Source organism: Phocoena sinus, chromosome 8, assembly GCF_008692025.1.
Source record: "Phocoena sinus isolate mPhoSin1 chromosome 8, mPhoSin1.pri, whole genome shotgun sequence".
NCBI classification, from domain to species: Eukaryota; Metazoa; Chordata; class Mammalia; order Artiodactyla; family Phocoenidae; genus Phocoena; species Phocoena sinus.
In genome coordinates this window covers 55,790,991-55,811,157 of record NC_045770.1, presented here as the reverse complement: position 1 = coordinate 55,811,157, position 20,167 = coordinate 55,790,991, and the positions used below count along the sequence as shown (strand labels likewise).

Here is a 20,167-nt window from a genome sequence, read left to right as displayed (position 1 = left end):
CTGGCCAGAGCCGCCACTGGGCGCGGGGCGGGCCTGGGAGCGCCCAGCGGCGGGCGGGGGCCGGAGGGCCGGCGGGCGGGCCGCGCCGCTCTGAGAAAAGCGCCGGCCAGAGGGCCCGCGACCGGGCCGCCTGGGTGAGCGTGCCGAGGCGGCTGCGGCGCAGGCTTCCAGGTGGGTGCGGGTCCCCGGGAGGAGCGGGAGTCCGCGCAGCGGGCGAAGGACAGGAGCCCCTCCACCCCAACCTCACAGCTCCATCCCGCGAGCGGACGGCGCTGGACCCAGGGGCGGGGCCGGGGCCCCTCAACTTTTCCTGGACCCAGGGCGTTGGCAGCGGCGGCCTGACGCCCGGGACTCGGCCAGAGTGAGGAACCCGGACCTAGGAGGGGGCTTCCAGGAGACAAAGGCTGTGACCGGGGGCCGTGGGCGTGGGCCGGCGCCTCTGGGGGCTTTGTGCGGACACGTGCATCTCGCGTTTGTGGGTCTTTGTGAATTTGGTCCGGGGACATGCATCTGCCTGTGCCTTTGAATGTCCGTGATTTGAGGAGGCTGTTTTGCGCCCGTGTCCACGTTTCGTGGGCCCGCGTTTGGTTGTGAGTGCTGGTGGGCGCATCGTTGTGTCCGCGTACGTGGTCTGTGCCTGTCGACGTGTCTGGGTTGGGTGTCCGTGGAGTATGTGCGCGCCGAGAGCCAGACACCGCCCCAACTCCTCGCTCCCCTGCTGTCCACCCGGGCCCAGACTTGGCTTCAAACTTTTCTCCGGGTTCCTCGGCAACAGCGCCCGTCCTCCTCCCCCCTGCAGTCCGGGCGGGGGGCTCTGGCAGCCCTCCCCTCATTCACCTCCAGGGGTCCTTAGAGCCGCGAGGGGATGGGACAGGATTGGTGGGTGGGGCAATCGGCAGCGCCTGAGGACTGACCCGAGCCGAGGCTGGGCAGAGCGTGCCGCACACGCCAGCCGAACCTGCTGGGAGGAGAGAGGTAAGCAGCCGGTCCTGGCCCCCGATCGGGGGCTGAAGAGAGGAGAGGACCGGGCAGCTGGTGTTGCCCGCCCCACGCTCCTCGGAGAGAGTGTATGTGACCGAGAGAGATGTGTCTGCTTGGCGGAGAGGCCAGCCACTAACCCCCGGCTCCGCTTTGAGATCCGCTCTCCGTTTGTATCCTGCCCCGGGCGGGGGGCGGGGGCGAGGGGTGTCGAGCCCTCCAATCCCGTAGGTGAGAAGGCAACGACGGCTGCCCGCGGCGCCGGCTCCCGGGACCTCCAGCTGGGCTGCTGGGAGGAGGAACCTTGCACACACTATAGTTTCGAATGGGATGTCCACTGGCCCACAATATGGCACTGAGCAAGTTGCTCAGCCTCTCTGAGCCGCAGTCACCTTGTAATGGAAGTGGGTGAGAACTCCCTCGCGGGGCAGAGCGTGCGGTGGCGATAACCAACGCAGGCAGAGACGGCCTGAGGTGCAGTGCCCGCCCACACTTGGCCTGGGTGAGGGGGTGACTCAGGAGCTTCTGATCCTCCCTGCCTGCTCTACCCTTCGGATAAGTCCAGACTTGCAGAGCTCAGGTCTGACCTGAGAAGGAGGGCTCAGGCTGCCGGGAGCCTCCTTTTGATCCTGGGTGGCAAAGATAACCCTTTAACACCTTCCCTCCCCTGCCCCTACCCCCACCCACCCCAGTCTTTAACCTAGAATTTTGCTTGACGCTGCAGACATGAAGGATGGGCGCAAGCCACTCGCCTCACCGTGGGCACTTTCCTTTCCCTCTTTGGGCCTCAGTTTCCCTTCTAGAAAGGCAGGTGCTGACAGCCTCTCTCCTCCCTTCCTGTTCCGGCTGACTGGTTGAGATCCTAGAACCTGGAAACAAAACTTTGATATTTAACACCTCCATTCTGACTTGACCAATTCCCAGGCACTAATTTTCTCTTTTGAAGAGGGAGAGGGGAGGTGGCTTTGAAGTTAGGTAGGGATGAAGTAAGGTGGGCTGGAGCCCCTGCAGCCCAGGAAGGGAAGGCTGGAAAGCAGCAGGCTGGGGAAGCCAGGTGAATACACCTGGGAGGGAGGCAGGAGGTATCTCCCACTGAGGGAACTGCCCTGACCAGCTCTGTGTGTTCTGAAACAGCGCAGGGGTGTTCAGCATTGTGGACTGTCAGATGCAAGGTTGGAGAGGGAGGGTTGGAATTCAATTTGAGGCTGGGAAGGAAGGCAGGGGCCAAATATGAGGGCCTTGAATGCCAGACCTAGGAGCTGGGATTTAGGCAGTGGAGAGCTGCTAGAGGGTTTTTTAAGCTGGCATGACAGGGTGGGGTTGGTAATTCTAGGAAACCTTCCTCTGGCTTGTGGGTGGTGCTGGAGCCTGGGAGACCAATCTGGAGGCTAAGTGCTCCAGCCTCTTAGAGTCGGAAGGAGATTTTCACTTATTTTCACTTACTTCGTTGCTTCCTAGCTCTGTGGCCTTAGGCAAGTAACTCTACCTCTCTGATTCTCAGTCTCCTCATCCTTCAAATGAGGTTAGTAATTCCGGTCTGACTGATCTGTTGTGAATGTTAAATAGGATAATGAATTACATGTGCTAATAAAATGAGAAGAGATTTGTAGTCTGTATTACATCATGCAGACATTTGTTGGATTGCACTGACAATAGAAGGCAGAGCCAGCATCTACTATGGTTCTAAACTTGATATCGCCCCCGCCTCCCCGGGAAAGCCCTAAGTATCCTGCCAGCTTGGACCACTGGTACCCTCTCCTAAGCAGAGGGAAGCTTTTTGCCTAGGACATTTCACTCATCTGGCTTATCCCGTTCGCATGGCCAGGCCCCACGTAGGAGAGGAGATGGACGGTCAGATTTGGAGGTGGCCACACAGCACAGTGTGTCGTATCTTGACGGGGCCACTGGAGCCCAGGGAGAGGGTGACCTTTTACTGGATGACGGGCAGGTTAGACCGGAAAGACCTCACAGAGGAGGTGACTTTTTTTTTTCTTAACATCTTTATTAGAGTATAGTTGCTTTACAGTGTTGTGTTAGTTTCTGCTGTATAACAAAGTGAATCAGCTCTGTGGTTGCCCACTCTCACCACTGTTATTCAACATAGTTTTGGAAGTTTTAGCAATCAGAGAAGAAAAAGAAATAAAAGGAATCCAAATCAGAAAAGAAGTAAAACTGTCACTGTTTGAAGATGACATGATACTTATACATGGAGGTGACTTTTGAATCGAATGAGTGAGAGTTTGCATGGAAAACAAAGAAAAGTAGGGTGTCTCTGTCATCTTCATCCGAGGGAACAGCCTGTGCAGAGATGTGGGGCCCGATGAGCAAGACAGGCCTCTGTCTTTGCAGGATAGGTTTTAAACCAGCAGCAGTGATGGGGTCCCGGTCTTCTGTCGGGATTGTACTCTGGTGCCCAACATGGCCGGCAGTTGGAAGCAGAGGGCCAGGAACAAGGCTGCTGGAGCAATCCAGGCCAGGAGGTCTCCTGAACCTGACCTGTGCAAGGTGGCGGGGGGCGGGGGGGGGAAGACAGTGAGCCACCCACCCAGGGGTAGCTGCTGAGTCCCATTCTGTCACAGGTGACACAACTCTTTCAGCCTGCTTTGGCCTCTGCGACCTTTCCAAACTCCCTTACCAACTTCCTTGGTAGAGCCTGGTCAGTGCTTGTAGCCCAAGCGGGACCCTGGGTGGTGCACTGGGAGAGAATCCAAGGAAGAATCCATTTTGTAGTCTACTCTATCCTCTGCCCCTGCCTTGCTTTCAGGTCTGCTGGTGTCATGGCTCCTTTTTCTTTCCTGGCCCCTGAAATCACCCATTAGGGGTCAGGAACCCACATGCAGTGAGCACCAGTGTATGCCAGGCCCAGGGCTGAGTCTTCACTTTACCTTGTGTAGTCATCCCAGTGGCCTGCTGGGAGCAATATTAGGTTTCTCACCATGTTACAGATGAAGACTCAGACTCAGAGGGGAGAGGGGCTCCTGGCAGGTGAGTTATCGTGGGGCTGGAACCTGGTGTGCCTGACCGTAAAACCCATTTCCTCTGCCCCACACTGCCTGCCCGTGTGTCCACACATGCCTCAGACCAGAGGGAACTTGCGAAGCTTCAGAATGGAGAAAATAGTATTAGGAGTCTTGTCTATTTCCCTGTAGATTATCCTCCAGGGGTGATGTCATGGAGGAGGCTAGGCACTTGGTGTCAGAACGCCTGGATTCTGAGTCCAGCCTCTGACCTCACTGGCTGTGTGACTCTGGGCAGATCACCGAACCTCTCTGGGTCTCTACGCAGATGTAAAATAGATACAATGCCATGTAACCTGCTGATCTTGCAGGGTGACTGAACAGATAAGAGTTGAGGAGGCATCGGGAAGGTTGAGAGGTATCCTTTGGCGAGGTGGTAGTATTCTAAATGCCTGGTATATCTTCATATAGTACCTGCTCTGTGCCAGAGCCGGCACCCAGGCCCAAGGACATAAAAGTGAACCTAACCCCATTCCTGCCCACAGGAGGACAGACAGGTAAGTGTAATTATAGTCCAGCACGATCCACACATGCCCATTTGTAAGTTGGGGCACAGCCATACAAGGAGCATTGGATTTGGAGCTCAGATACATAGGTTTGAGACCTGGTTCCTCTCCTCCTCAGCTGAATGTCAGTCTGCAAAACAGGGACAGTAATCCCCATGGTCAAGCGTTGTGGTGAGGCAGAAACGAGATGGGGCTGTAGAAGTGCGTGGCGAGCTGACGTGTTTGTACAGATGTGCGGCATTAGAGCTTCCGTTGGGGGAGCCGACCCACAAGGCTCCGGGAGTTTGGCCCTGACATTCTTTTTGCCTTGCGTTTCCAGAACTGACTAAGCCACTGGGGGCCAGGACGTTAATGGAATTTCCACCTGGGGATTTCGTTGGCGTCAGCTTGAGGGAGCTCACGATGAACATAAGTAGGGTTGGAGGCATCTCAGCATGGAGCAGCCGGTGGAGACAGAGCCCGTCTCAGGTGGGAGCTCGGCCCCCTGCCCACCTCACCCCTTGGCCAGGGACTCCCCCTTGAAGTTGTGGTGAAGAGCTGGCAAATCTAGGGGCCAGAGATGCTGGGATACAGCATCACGGGCAGGCAGCTGGAGCCAGGAGGACCCAAGCTGGAATCCCTAACCCCAGGGAGCCCTCCTCAGAGGAGGAGGGAGGTTGGGGCCTTGTCAGCAGACACCAGCATGGTGACCAGAGGATGTTAGCACAGGTAGTCACAGACCCGCCGGGTGCTGGCACCTCTTTGGGTAGCTGGGTAGGGAGGAACAGAGCGAAGAATAACACAGTCATTGCCTTCAGGAAGCTTAATAAATCACCACCATCATCGTCTACTATGCATTCAGCACTCAAGGTGTGGCAGTCGAGCTGACTGTTTCACACGCTGTCCCCTAATGCTTTCACCAACCCTGTGTTGTCGCCCCTGTCGAGGACACGGAGCCTCGTCAAGGTTGAGACGTGCCCAAGGCTAGTAGGTACAGAGCTGAATTCACAGCCGGGTCTGAGTCCCATGGTTGACTCTAAATTCTGGGCTCTTCATTCATCCAGCGTGTTTGCCGGGCCTGCCAGGCCTGGCTGTGGCCCCAGGTAGGAGAAGGGATGAACAGGTGAAGAAGGCAGGGTCACTGCCCCAAGCTGCTCGCACTTCAAGTCAGGAAACGGGTGGGTAAATAACGGCAGAGGCAGAGAATTTACCGAGTGTGTGTCTGAAGGAGGTGTGTTGATAGTGTGGTGTGAGAGGCCCGGCCTGGGGAGCAAGGAAAGGAGGGGGGCGTGGCCCAGGAGCCTGAGTGGACAGAACGGGCTTTGTTCCACTGGCAGGGCCAGAGCAGGCCTGGGGATGCGGCAGTCCTGGCAGTAGTATGAGGCATCAGAACCCAGGTCCTGGGTCCTGCTCTGCCGTTTACTTGCAATCACTGACCGTCTCTGGGCCTCAGTTACTCGTGATCTCTGAGGGGCCTTCCAGTTCTCCAGCCCTGGAATTCTCTGAGTTTGGAAAAGTATGAGAAGAGGCTGAGAGTTGTCCAAAGGCCACCACCATAGCTTCAAATCAAGCGGGGAGTTCAGCCGAAGGAGGGAGGAAGGTGGGGACGACTTGCAGATACCTCTGTGCCAGAGGGAACTTGATTTCTGTGGGTAAAGTAGAAGTCAGGTGGTTTTTGAGAGGGGGGATGATGTAGCCAAAGCTGTTTTAGAGGTTCTCATAGCACGGTCTGGAGTGTCGCAGTGGGGAGACCTGCCTGGGGCCTGTTAGGGCCACACCACTGACTCTTTTGACCTCACGGGCCATCTGTAAACTTTCCTTAGAGTCACAGTGGGCCCAGCAAGGAATAGCTCATGACCCTTGCCCAGAGGACCTTATGCTATATCCCCCTAACCAGGGGTGGGTACAGTTACTAAGCCTTTGTCCTGCTGCCCTTGTGTTCTGTAACCTGGCTGATCAGCAGATGCCTTTTATCTGCAGGTCAGGGTTTGGAAAGTAAGTGATGTATCCTGGGCCAGAGATCCTCCCTGGCCTTCCACGGTGAATACCTGTCTGCCTTTCCCTCTCTCCCGAGGGTAGATCACAGGGTCCCAGAGGGAGGGAGGGAGGCAGAGTCACTACTACACAGAAAAGAAAACTGAGGCTCCAGGAAAGAAAGAAAACTGTGAAGGTCACACAGTTAGTAGCAGATCCGGAACTAGAGTACTAATCTCCTGGGTCTACGGCAGGTGCTAGTGATCTTGATATGAGTTGTTCTCCTGTCCCCGTTGCAGATTTGTAAGCCCCATGAGGACAGGGGCCCTGGGATCTCCCACCCTGACCCCAACATACACCTCACAGGGCCTAGCACACTGCCTTGCACTTAGCGATTTAGTGCTGTGGTTGATTAATTCTGTCTGCAGTGGCTATGGGTATTATAGGTAGAATGAAAAGGTACAGTGTTTCCATTATGTGGCTTCTACCACTTGGGGCCTCATTTCTCTACTGGGGCATTGGTCTTCTCAGTCTAATCTTCACAGCCATCCTCTCTGAGCCTGATAGGACCATCATTAGCATCCCAGGTTCACAGCTGAAGGAACTGGTCCAGGTAAAGTGACTTGCCCTGTTCACACTGCAAGTTGGTGTCCAAGGCCTTCTCACTCTCTAAGAAGGCCTTTCCTCTCCGTGGAGCTGAGGCTAGTGGTTTTTGTGAAGAGGAACTCACATTACTCACCCCTTCCCAGACCCAGCAGCCCTGTTGAGAAACAACATAGTCATAGTGTGGCTTCCTAGGAAAGAACTGCTTTCCAGCAGGGCAGTGGTAAGAGCTTTGTCATGTTTGATACATATTTGCTGGAGGAAGGAGCAAGAGAGATGGGGTCAGGCCCACCCACTTATCCCCACCCCACCCGCTCCCATCTGTGGAGGGAGGCAGGGGGTCCACACTGCACCCTTCGCCTGTGCTGGGAACCCTGCCTTACTCCCACCATTATGTTTCATCCTCGTGACAGGCCTGTGAGATGGCCCTTAACATCTCTATTTTACAGATGAGGAGACTAAGACTCAGACTGTGGCTAGCCAAGATCAGAGAAAGCAGAGATGGCCATGAGGCAGTCCTATTAGGAAGCTTCATTACTCAGTGTGTTTTATAGATATTTAAGAGGAAATAAGAGGAGAAAAGGAGATTAAGACATGGTTAAACCACTCAGAGTTCCACCATCTAAAGAAAGACCACTACTGGGTTGACATATTTTCTTCTAGACTTTCTAAAATTACGATTTACATTGTTATTTTTTTTTTTTTTTTTTTTTTGCGGTATGTGGGCCTCTCACTGTTGTGGCCTCTCCCGTTGCGGAGCACAGGCTCCGGACGCGCAGGCTCAGCAGCCATGGCTCACGGGCCCAGCCGCTCCGTGGCATGTGGGATCTTCCCGGACCGGAGCACGAACCCGCGTCCCCTGCATCAGCAGGCGGACTCTCAACCACTGCGCCACCAGGGAAGCCCTACATTGTTATTTTTTAATGCATGGTTATACTTTTCTTAGCATGCAATTTCTCCTTATGATCTCTAGAATTATGGCATCAGCCCCCTCCTCCATGAGGTTGCAGACTCTTCTGAGCATTATTTCTATTGACTCCATAAGATCCCTGGGAGATTCCACAGGCATCTTGAGTGGGCTGGAAAGCTTGGTCCTGGAGTCAGGAGTCAGAGCCTGAGCATCGGCTGCCATCACCTCACTGAGGACCCAGGGACAAGTCACTGCATGCTCTCTGGGCCGCAGCTTCCTCATCACTAAAGTGAGGGATTGCACGCACTGCTCTGCTGCCCTCACAGCTCAAACGAGCAAAGGTCTTTTGGAAATTACCAGGGGCTGTGCCCCCGGCAGGGGATTTCCTTATCTTCCCTCAGTTTCCTCCTGGGAAAGTTCTGCCCTCCCCTTGGCTCCTGGATCTTTTGCTCCAAGCAGCAATGCCAGACCCCAGCGTCTCGTGAGACACTCACATGAAGGCACCCCTCCTTATGTTACCCCAAAGGGGACATTGCCTCTAAGCAGAACAGGGGCACTGACCCTCAAAGACCACTAGCCCACACCTCTGCCTCCGCCCCCTTCTGGGTCCAAACTTGTGAGGCATCTCAGAGATTTCTTCCTTCTCTTCTCCCAACAGCCTTGGACGGCCCTGTGAGGCCTCTGAGCTCCGCTGTGACCTCAGGAAAGCCCCAGAGCCACTGAGTATTAGAAAGCTTGGTACCTACCTGTCCCAGCGGCCGACGGCAACTGGAGCATGGCCCTAGGACTCCGGATGCTTAGCTCTTCTTTCCCTAGCAACACACAGAAGTACACGTTCCACTTGAACCAAGCCAGTGACGAGGTTACAAAGGCCTGAGTTCACCTCCTGGCTCTGCTACCTTCCTCTTGCCATCCTCGGTTTCCTCCACCGTAACATGGACATAAGGCTGCTTACCTCCTGGAGTGACGGGATGGCATAAGGGAACACGTGTCCGGCACTTAGTGAAGACAGGCTCAGCACTTTCCACTTAACGTCCAGGCCTAGCACAGAACAGGGGCCCAGGGAGAGGTGTCTACTGTGCAGGGCTGAGCAGAGACCTTGTCCACGGTGCCCTGGAAGCATCACAAGCACAGTTACCCAGGCGGGTCTCAATCTGCACTCCTGCTCCCTCTGTATCAGCTGTCACCACCATTGCCTCCGTGGCTCAGTGGTGACCACTCAGCACGTGTGCACAGCTCTTCACAGTTTGCATTGCACTACAGTGAGAGTTGCGTCAACGTATGTGAGGAGGGCAGGAAATACTGCCTTGTGGTACAGAGGACGAAGCCGAGGCCTGAGAGGCCCCCTCTCTAGGGGGGGAGGGGGAGAGTTGGGCTGTGTTACATAAGCAGGAGCTCATAAGGGGCCATTTGGCACTTAAGAGGCACATTGTATAATCACCTTTGGGAACCAAAGGGTAATCTTAGGGCGTTTTTGTGTGTCTTCGGTGTTTGTTTAAACCCCAGGAAGGGTGGGTATGGGCAGATCAGCTTAGCAGGGAAGAGGAGGCCCTAGGTGGTAATGAACCTCTGCGGTGAGAAGCTCACCAGGGGAACAAAGGGGGTGTGAGGTAACTTAATATGTTCCTTTCAGTTCCAGACACTGGAACACTCTGTCCTGCCTCAATTGGGACCAAGCCCAGGATGCACCTGGGCCGGGTTTAATCCTCAAATTGGACTCTACAGCAGAAAGGGGCGGGAGATGAGGGGCCCACATAGGGGGGCAGGGGAGAATAGCGCCCCTTCTCCCTGCCTGTGCTCCGAGCCCAAGTGCAGATCAAGTGGCTGCCCCTTTAAAGTTTCATGTCGGGCTAGTAATGCTATCCTGTTGCTCCCTCCACAGCCACCCCCAGTCCACAAGGTAGGCAGGTCCCTGGTCCACCCCTCCCTGAAGACCAGGGGGAGGAACAGGTGGGGGGAAGATGGGGCAGGGGGGCAAGTGTGCAGAGCTGAAGAACCTGCTAGAGTGAGGCTTAGTGCCTTCTATCTCCCGGGCTGAGTGGCTGCTGTGCAGGGGGAGCGTGTAGCCACAGCCTGTCCAGTTAGAGGCTTTCGCTGCTCAACCCTCTCTCTCATCCTCCTGCGAGCACCACTGTCCGAGGGGCTACAGACGTGCCCGGGTGTGAGGACCGAAGGTGACAGTGTACGTGTAGTGCCCGACATCAGTGGCAGCTGCTGTTACAGTTGTCCAGGGAGAGAAACTGAAGCCAGGGGAGAGGCAGTGGCTTGCATCGTAGCCTGTGTCGGTGGGAAGAGCCCCTCTTGGACCCCATCTCTCCTGCCAATCCTGCTGGAGGCAGCAGATGAAAATAGAGGAATTGGGACTGAGCGGGCCTGGGTTCTAATCCTGCCCTGCTTTTTACTGGTTTGGGGTAAAACCCTTTTCCTCTCTGAGCCTCTATCTCTTTATTTGTATAATGGGGGAGCCAGCCCAGCTGCCTGCCCTAGGTTAAAGCAAGGGCCAAAGAGGTGTAACAGCCCTAACAGCTGGGGGTGAGGGCAGGGCAAGGGGGAAGGGGCTTGGCACAGGGTCCGCAACTGGAATGAAGGATCCTGCCTCTGGAGGCCAGGCCAGGTGAGAGGGCTTAGGACTGTGGACCCAGCCACTGTTACCCACAAAAGGAGTGAGGTGGGGACAGTCATTGCAGACCCCCCTTGCAGGAAGAGGCCTCTGTCTGGGAAGCCGGAGTGCGGGTCTCAGGCATGGCTCAGCCACTGCCAAACCACGACAGTGAGCCATGCTTCCTCTGTATGCCATTGGGTTCCACTCCCTCTTACTTGTGACCGTGCATGACTTTCTGAACCTCTCTGAGGTTCAGTTCCCTCTTCGTGAAGTGGTGACAGCATTGCTGCCTTGCAATTTTTGTGGTTGTGAGGGTTAAGTGGGACCGTGCAGGGAGGCAGCTAGCACAGCACCCAGCACATAGCACCCGGCATGTAGCATATGCTCAGCAGAGGTAAATGGAGTACGCTAGCCCCTAAGCTGTAGACCCATCCTGTCCAGTGCATTTCCAACTGGGTTCCTTAGCATCCAAGGAAGGCTCCAGGCCCTCACCTTCACTTCAACCAGAACAGGCCCACTTTCACCTGCTAATCTTATTTAAGGAAGGGTTCTCCTGCTTCCAGCCAACTGGCCTAACCCCCTTTACCATACAGATGGGGAGACTAAGGCCAGAGAGGAATAGGGACTAGAAATTATATAAGGAGGGGTATTCAGGGAAAGCGTCTGGGGGCACTAAGGGGCTGGTGGCAATTTGCAGCTGTGCCTACACACATCAGCTGGCGTCTTACGGGGTGGCTTAGAACCATCTGGTATGGGGTGCCTGGCGCCAGCCCTCACCTGTGGCTCTCTTTCTAGCCCACACCATGCTGTGGCCCCTGCTGCTGTTGCTGGCCGCCGGTGAGGCCCAGACCACCCGGCCCTGCTTCCCTGGATGCCAGTGTGAGGTGGAGACCTTTGGCCTCTTCGACAGCTTCAGCCTGACGCGAGTGGATTGCAGTGGCCTGGGCCCTCACATCGTGCCCGTGCCCATCCCCCTGGACACAGCCCACCTGGACCTGTCCTCCAACCGGCTGGAGACGGTGAACGAGTCCGTGCTGGCAGGCCCGGGCTACACCACGCTGGCCGGCCTGGATCTCAGCCACAACCTGCTCACCAGGTTCTCGCCCACGGCCTTCTCCCGCCTTCGCTACTTGGAGTCTCTTGACCTCAGCCACAATGGCCTGGCCGCCCTGCCCGCCGAGAGCTTCACCAGCTCGCCCCTGAGCGACGTGAACCTGAGCCACAACCGGCTCCGCGAGGTCTCCGTGTCCGCCTTCGCCACCCACAGCCAGGGCAGGGCGCTGCACGTGGACCTCTCGCACAACCTCCTCCACAGCCTCGTGCCCCACCCCGCGCGGGCCAGCCTGCCGGCGCCCACCATTCAGAGCCTGAACCTGGCCTGGAACCGGCTCCACACCGTGCCCGACCTCCGGGACTTGCCCCTGCGCTACCTGAGCTTGGACGGGAACCCACTGGCGGCCATTGGCCCAGGGGCCTTCGAGGGGCTGGCGGGCCTTACACACCTGTCGCTGGGCAGCCTGCAGCGTCTCCCCCAGCTGGTGCCCTATGGCTTCCGTGAGCTGCAGGGCCTGCAGGTCCTGGATTTGTCAAGCAACCCCAAGCTCAAGTGGGCAGGACCCGAGGTGTTCTCAGGCCTGGGCTCCCTGCAGGAGCTGGACCTGTCAGGCACGGGCCTGGTGCCCCTGCCCGAGAAGCTGCTTCTCCACCTCCCGGCGCTGCAGAGCATCAGCGTGGGCCAGGGCGTGCAGTGCCGGCGCCTGGTGCGGGAGGGCACCTACCCCAGGCAGCCTGGCTCCACCCCCAAGGTGGCCCTGCACTGCATAGACACCCAGGAATTAGCTGCTGGGGGCTCTGATACCTTGTGACGAATGGTGTGGCCTGGGGCCATGTAACAGACTTTGCCCTGGGCTCCCTCGGGTCCTGGGTAATTTATATTTTAACGTGCCAATGCCAGCAGGGACTCTGTAGGCCTGTGTGGCAGCATCATTGAAAGAGAGGCTTTGGACCTGGGACCCACACCCAGGAGCAAGGTTTTGCCCGTTTGTCTATGTTGCTCTCCAGACCATAAGCTGAGGGTCTTCGATGCCAAACCAGACAGCAGTCCCCTGCTGTCCTTCCCTACTTGTCCCCAAAGTGCCTTCCCTGAGGCCTGGACCAACCTGACCCATGACAGGAGGAGGGTGGGCGGGAGGTAGTGCTGCGGGGCAGAGGTCCAGACACTCAGGCATGGGTTTCTTTTACGACACAGCCCTCTCTTTGCTCTGGGCATGTGAGGGCTACTTCATCCTTTTTTATTCCCCTAGAACTCTGGATAGAACTTTATAGAAAGGACTGGAGAAAAAACTCTAGTCCACCTCCTCATGTGCCAGATGGGGAAGCTCAGGCCGAGAGAAGGAAAAATGCTATTCTGAGGTCCTACAGTGGCAGAAGCGTGAATGGACCCAATGTCCAGCCTCCCAGCAGGGCCCCTTTGCACTTTTCTCCCCTCTCCCCTTTCTGGGCTCCCCCTTGCTTCCAAGGCTCACATCCTGCCATTTGTGCCCTTTCCCTGTCGTCCCCAGGAGGAGAGACCAGGGCCTCGGGGGTGGCACTCTGGGCCCGGTAACCGGCTGTGGCACAGGCTAAGTCAGTTCACCTCGGAGCCTCTAGAAGCCTCAGGGATACCAGTCCCAGCCCTGCCAGTTTCCCACTCTGGGTGGGGGTGGGGGGGGGCGTCCCCCAGCATCAAGAATGGAAATGCGCCCATTGACCCCTAAGGTACTGCCTCTAGATGCAGTCCTGGAGCCCCTCCAGGCCCTGAGCTCCTGAGCTCCCTCAGACCCCCCTGGCCCTATGCCCGACAGCCCAGCTCATCCTACTGAGAATGCAGTGAAGGAGGTAGGGGAGACCCCACCCATGTTTATGCTCCGCCACCAGGGTGGCATCTCAGCTTCCCAGCCCTGGGCTCTCTCCTTAGCATGGGGTTAATAAAAGTTGTTGCCTTTTTAATGGACTGTCACTTTCAACCCACCCCCACCCCCCCACCCCCTCCCCACCCCCCCATCCCCCACCCCATCCAGGTCCCTGCTGGCAGGGGATGGAAACATGCCATTTGTAAAAGAAGAAAGACATTGCATTTGTTCGCTTTTGTAATATTGTGTCCTGGGGATGGGTTGGGGGAGGAGGCGTTGGGTGAAAGCCAGCCATACTTGGCCATGTGGGCGTCAGGGGGCTGGTCCCACAGGGACGCCCACAGGACAGTGAGAGCTCTGTCCTCCCCCACCGGCCCTACCCAACACCTGGTCCTTGGTTTAATAAACACTATAAAGAGGCCCTCTTCCCATCATTTGACCAGCATCCACTGACATTCCCTAGACTGGGCCATGGGGCCATAAGGATGAATTGAGACAAGATTGTTCTCTCTGAAAAGCCCAATAACCTCCCAGGATTAGGGGAGTGAGGTGACGTGAGGGAGGGAGTTCCTCGGGGGTGGGTGGCACCTTTCACGGCAGCTAACACTGCCTGCCTTCCTCATTTCCCCTCTCCCTGACGCCCCATCTCCATGAACTTGTCAGGCCCTGCGTGCCTCTGCCTTTGCTCAGGCTGTTACTCTGGGACCTGGCCCTTGCCCCCATCCCTGCCTCTCAACTCCTTCCCAGCCTAACAGACCCAGTTCCCACCTCATCTCCTTAGAAGCTTTCCCTGAGGCCCCCGTCCACCTCCCTCCGCTGAGCTCCGACAGTACTGTGTTCCTTCTTGGCATCTGACTGCTGTGGTATCCTAACTCCTGTTTGCACACTTCCAGTGACAGGGATCCCACTTCCAGCTCATCTGAATGGCTCTGCTGTCAGCAAGCTCTTCCTTCTAACTAGCCAAGAACTGCAGGAATATCCATCACCATCACTACTACCAAGATTTTCCTGCTGTCTACTCTGTGCCCTGAGACTCATGTTCCTGGGGTGGGAGGGGGAAGGACACATGGAGGACACCTAACTATAAGGGCAGTACAGGGACCTGTGAGAGCCCTGTGGTGGGATTAGGAAGGCTCCCTGGAGGAGGCTCATCCATGGAGTTGAGAAGGACAAGTGGACCTGGACAGAGGTGGCTGGCACTTGAGAGGGGTCATGGGTGAACAATGGCACAGATCCCAGGACATTCAGGCCATGGGTAGGGTTCGGGTGCTTGCCCATCGTGTGGCTTAGGCCCCCCAGGGCTTGGGCTCCCTGAGCCAGAGGCTGGCCCCGGCCAATATGGGAAGGATCTGAAGTTTGGGGGACAAGGGAGGGTCAGAGTGAGACCCCAGCCTTCACAGTCCTCAGATTGGTACTCCATCCTCCCACATGCCTTGGGACAAGAGAGGCCTCAAATACAGGGGCGAGGGAGAGATCCCTGGGACTTTCACCCAGTGGGGCTTTAAAGCCCCACTTGAAGAAGGCGTCCTTGGGGAGGGCCATGGAACATAGGGGTCTTAAACTTTAGTGGCGCTGAAAGCAGGGGAAGGGAGGCTGGGACAACTGTTCACCTCCGCCCTGAGCTGCAGCTTCCACATTTGCAAAACGGGGCGGGGGTGAAGCTCCAGCGGGAGGGTGGGCAGACGCCACCACACCGTGCGGGCTTCTCCTTCCCGGTGGGGGCATCACCTCGCACACCCCCAGCCCCTGCGTGCTGTAGAGAAAGCAGAAGCCCCGCGGGGCAGGCGGCCCGCGGCCCCTCCGGAGGCTCTCAGCCCGCAGCGCCACCTCGTGCTCACGCATGGCCAGACACCCCAGATCAAAGGGGTCGCGGAGCCCAGGGCCTCTGGAAGCCAAAGTGGACCCGCGCAGTTTGAGGAGCCAGCCCCTCTTTCCCCTCGCCGACCGCCTTCATCCGGCCACCCTCCGCCTTCCTGGAATCCCGGGACCGAGAATGAGGTCATTGGAATCTTACAGAATTACAGAGGTTAGTGCAAAGATTCCGTTTTGGAGTTCCCAGAAAAGAGTTAAAATCCTGGTCCATCACGAGCCGGTTGTGTGACTTTGGCCAAGTCACTTTACTTCTCTAAGCCTGGAAAAGGGGATGAAAATATCTCCCTGCACAGGATTGTATGAAGGAAGTAACATTTGTAAAGAATCAAGTACAGTGCCTGGCACAAAATAGTCCAGAAACGCTTGTTTCCTCCCTCATGCAACCGCTGAATTATGAATTAGATTACAGAAACGTGTAGTCTTAGACTCACATTTTGATAATGGATGCAGAACTGAAGGACTTTGTAAAGCTTTAGGATGGTAGAATTGAGGAACAATAGTATAGTTTTCAGGATCTTTGCCCTGTGTACCTAACACGGAATAGGCTTTCAACACACGTCAGTTGAGTTTTAGAGATAGGGAAACATCTGAGTACAGTTTGCCATCATAGCACAGGCTGGGTCACAAACATTTCACTGCACTTCATTAATAATTCAGTTGCCGTTTACTGGGCACATGTCCTTGGACTTGGTGTACATGCTATCATTTCCTCTCCACAACTGCCCTGGATGTTATTGTCACCGTACAGCTGAGGAAAGTAGCCTGTGCCTGGTTTCATCTGTCATATGGCAAGTCTCTCATTCCTGAATGTCCTATCTCAGTGACCGGGCCAGCTGTGCAGATCACATGTGTCAGAGAGGGCAGAGGTGCTCTAAGAAACCAAAAACACTAGGACTCCATTTATTTTTCTGTTGGAAAAAAAAAGGGGGGGGGGTGGAGTTATGCAGCTCTAAGTATCTCCAATCAGACCATGGATTCTAGATACTAGAGCATGAAAAGCCAAAGATAAAATCCTTCCCCTCCTGGCCCCATTTCACAGATGGGAAGATGGAGGCCCAGAGAGGAGCAGCCCAAGGTCACATGGCAGGTGACGTGGCCACATGGCCAGGATTCTGTGCTTCAGGTCTGGCGATATAATTGGTGGAACCTAGGATAAAATGAAAATGTGGGGTCTTTTGTTCAAAATTATTAAGAATTTCAAGATGGCAAGAGCAGAGCCTTAAACCAAGCATGGGACCCTTCTAAGGTCCCACTGCCCATGAAGCCAGCCCTGCTGGGCTTTAATCGTACCATTACAGAGAAGGAAGAAGCAAACGCCCTGTGTTGGTCAATACGGCAAAAGAGCATCTGTATGGATTTGTATGAAACCCAAACCCTCTGTAGCTCAGGAAGCTGATTAGACTCTTTCAAATCCAGCAATTTCCCTCCATGGGTGTTATCATACCACCCCCTGATTTCCCCAAATTGTCATGGCCAAGGGGCCAAAGGGTTGCCCTCTTGGAGAGAGAGGACAGATGGCAATGGAGATACTAACACCTACCAACTGCCTCCAGACCAGCTCATAGGATATTTCTCTGGACAAGACTGCCAGGCATGTGGGGGGCAGAGGCCTACCTCTACTCGTACCTAATGTCCACCAAGACAGCAGAGGTCATCGCAAGCTAACAGGGCTTGCCCACTGATGCTCAGTGTTCTGTGTGGGCTAATTTGACCCAGGAGCAAATGTCCACTGATACCTCGTATTTATCAGTACCTAATGTCCATCAATGACAGCCCTCAGCAATGGCTGATATCCACAAAGGGAAAATGTCCAGTGGCGGCAGCGTCCACTACTGCCCAACACACACCAGCGCCAGTGCCTGCAGGCAGCTCATTGCAATGATCATTGCTCTTCGTGTCACTACCTAATGTTGGTCCAGACTTAACATCTGGCGACAGCAAATAGCCATCTAGTTAAGTTACATGCCCTGTGTTTATTCTTCTCTTTTATTTATTTAACTCCCAGTGGTTGTATTTATGGGGATTATTGTGTTTGTTGAGCTGGGTGGGAAAGTCTTCCTGTGTTTACAGTTTAATTCCAAAAGCTATTTATTATTTCATTTGGCATACCCATTAGTCAAAATATTCCAAATTAGGAACACAAGCATACATTTATGTTTCTTGACATAAACACATATGTACATGTAACATGTATATATAATTATTAAATACAGGAATGATACAGAAAGACAGAAAAAGAGAAACTGCTTTGAGAACAGAAGTGTCAAGACAAGAAAAATGTTTTAATTAGTTGATTCTTAGAGGAAGCAACTTTTCCAAAGTTGAGTGATTAATCGAGACGTCGGCCCTCCTGCTCTGGCAAAGGACAAAAAGCCCTACGCTGGGCTGAGAAAAGCTAGGTTCTCTAATAACGTTAAGACACTGATGCAAGGGCTCCTTCGGGCAGAAGAGCCAGTGGGTAAGGCACAGGCTCCAAAGGGAGGCTGCCTGGCTCAAGGGCAGCTCTGCTACTTCCAGCTAAGCCACTCAGCCTCTCTCTCTCTCCCTTTTTTTTTTTTTTTTGGCTGCATCGGGTCTTCGTCACAGCATGTGGGATCTTCCTTGTGGCGTGCAGGCTCCTCATTGCAGTACATGGGCCTCTCTCTAGTTGTGGCGTGCAGGCTCAGTAGTTGTGGCGCACGGGCTTAATTTCCCTGTGGAATGTGGGATCTTAGTTCCCCCACCAGGGATCAAACCCGCATTACCTGCATTGGAAGGCGGATTCTTTACGAGTGGACCACCAAGGAAGTCCCTCAGCTTCTCTCTGAGCCTCAGTTTCCACATCTGTATAATGGATATGGTAGCCACCTCAAAGGGTTGTTGTGGGAAAGTCAATGTACATAGAACATTTAGAATTGTGCCTGGCATATAATAAGTGCCATATAATAAATAATATGAAATACAGTTGACTCTTGAACAACTCAGGAGTTAGGGAAGCCAACCCGCCAAGCAGTCGAAGATCCTAGTATAACTTTACAGCCAGCCTAACGTATCCATGCTTCCACATCTGTGGTTTCAACCAACTATGGATCATGTAGTAAGCATTTAGTGAAAGAAATCTGCATATAAGTGGACACATGCAGTTCAAACACGTGTTGTTCAAGGGTCAACCTTACTTTTTTTTTTTTTTTTGGAAAATTCTTTCTTTTGTCAAGCTTATAAGCATGCTGTGACTCAAAACATTCTCAGACAGGGTTTCTTTGGTGGCCATCGGCTCTCAGCAGGTGATCTCATAGAAGCTGTTATGCTTAGGAATTTGACTGAAACGAGGTTCTACCCTCTGTACCAGAACATTTCAAAATGGCCTCACCACACAGCTTCCTCCCAACACTCAGTGCTGAGGAAACATCCCCATGACCATCCTCCCCAGGCCTGGCGGTCAAAGATGGAACGGCTGACCTGCTGCAGGGAAAACTTGCTACTCTTCTCACTCTCCCAGACAGCCTCACTCTCTGTCTGCAATTCTACCATTACTCTTTGGCTTTAGCTGTGATTGTTGTCTGATGTCCTTGCTAGATAGGGAGGGACCCAGATGTGATGTACTCTAAAAGCTGATTTGGGGACTTCTCTGGTGGCACAGTGGTTAAGAATCCGCCTGCCAACGCAGGGGACACAGGTTTGATCCCTGGTCCAGGAAGATCCCACACGCCACGGAGCAACTAAGCCCATGCGTCACAACTACTGAGCCTGCATGCCACAACTACTGAAGCCCGTGGGCCTAGAACCCATGCTCCACAACAAGAGAAGCCACTGCAATGAGAAGCTCGTGCACCGCAACGAAGAGTAGCCCCCGCTCGCTGCAACTAGAGAAAGCCCGCATGCAGCAACGAAGACCCAACACAGCCAAAAATAAATAAATAAAAAATAAAATAAAAATGAAAAAAAGACTTAAAAACAGTGATTTTAAGGTGGTATGTTGATAGGACAGTTGCTTAGCATTATGATCCTAGAGGCAAGATTGTGAGACATAAAGAAGGTAGTTGAAGGATAAGGTGTTTTACATATGCTGCCTTCTCTACCAACCAATGTGATATCCTGTTATATTGGTGACCCCTAACGAACCACATCTGGTATTATCACCCTGTGTAGAACCATCCTCTTGAATCTGGGCTGGGCCTGTGATTTGCTTTAATCAATCGAACGCAATAGAAGTGGCTCTGGGTCAGTTCCAGACCTAAGTCTTAAGTTCTGGCAGCTTTCCCTTTTGCAATCTTGGGAATCCAGAGCTGCCATGTACAGAGTCTGGTGAGACCATGTGGAGAAGCCCTAAGGCCATATGCAGAGAGAAAAGCTAAGCCATCCAGTATCCCAGCAGATAGCAAACCCCATCCAACCCTTTACACACATAAGTGACTGCAGCAAAAGCAGCAGAAGAACCAACCAGTCCTGATTGCAGAATAGTGAGCAAATAAAATGACTGCTGTGCCGAGCCATTATACATTGGAGTGGTTTTTTACACAGCAGTAGATAACCAAAACAACCAAGTCACAGGCTGGGTTTCCCCAGCCCTGTTGCCCCTCCTCCACCCCCTCTGGCTTTCCTGGTGAAAGAACTGCTCACCTAGTCATGGGACATAAGCAGCTGAAGATGCAAAGATGCCAAATGACAAAGCCAGACAGCCAGAGCCTCCTTGAGGAGGGTCAGTCTGAAGGGACCAGGCACAGTTGAAAGGAAACACATGTGCCCGGTATTTTAAAGTTTATGAGGTGCCACACTGCACATGAGCTCATCTCTTGTTATATTTTTGTCTCACGGCCACCCAGCAGGCTTGGCCTGTCTCCCCTCAGCCTCTCACT

The 20,167-nt window shown here is 54.3% G+C and overlaps 1 protein-coding gene across 8 annotated transcripts; it reads left to right on the top strand.

Annotated features, from left to right (window-relative positions):
• TSKU (tsukushi, small leucine rich proteoglycan) lies at positions 1 to 13,879 on the top strand. Of its 8 annotated transcripts, none has more exons than XR_004351113.1 (3): positions 1 to 171; positions 11,365 to 13,264; positions 13,629 to 13,879. XR_004351113.1 is itself a non-coding variant. In XM_032640395.1 (3 exons), exons 2-3 carry the CDS (start codon positions 4,936 to 4,938, stop codon positions 12,432 to 12,434), a joined length of 1,104 nt encoding a protein of 367 aa, XP_032496286.1. In that variant the 5' UTR covers positions 60 to 171; positions 4,821 to 4,935; the 3' UTR covers positions 12,435 to 13,879. The 8 variants fall into 8 exon arrangements, 7 of the variants coding, with proteins under 7 accessions (XP_032496281.1, XP_032496286.1, XP_032496282.1 ...); XM_032640395.1 differs by adding an exon at positions 4,821 to 4,969 and having other exon boundaries at positions 60 to 171; positions 11,365 to 13,879; XM_032640394.1 differs by lacking the exon at positions 1 to 171 and adding exons at positions 200 to 3,963; positions 4,821 to 4,969 and having other exon boundaries at positions 11,365 to 13,879.
• Positions 13,880 to 20,167: the final 6,288 nt, after the last annotated feature.

Bases quoted from the DNA above. Each gene is read 5' to 3' on its own strand.
- TSKU (XM_032640391.1), top strand. From the start codon at position 672: ATGTGCGCGCCGAGAGCCAGACACCGCCCCAACTCCTCGCTCCCCTGC. The intron at 976-11,364 runs GTAAGCAGCCGG...CTCTCTTTCTAG, and splicing joins AACCTGCTGGGAGGAGAGAG to CCCACACCATGCTGTGGCCC.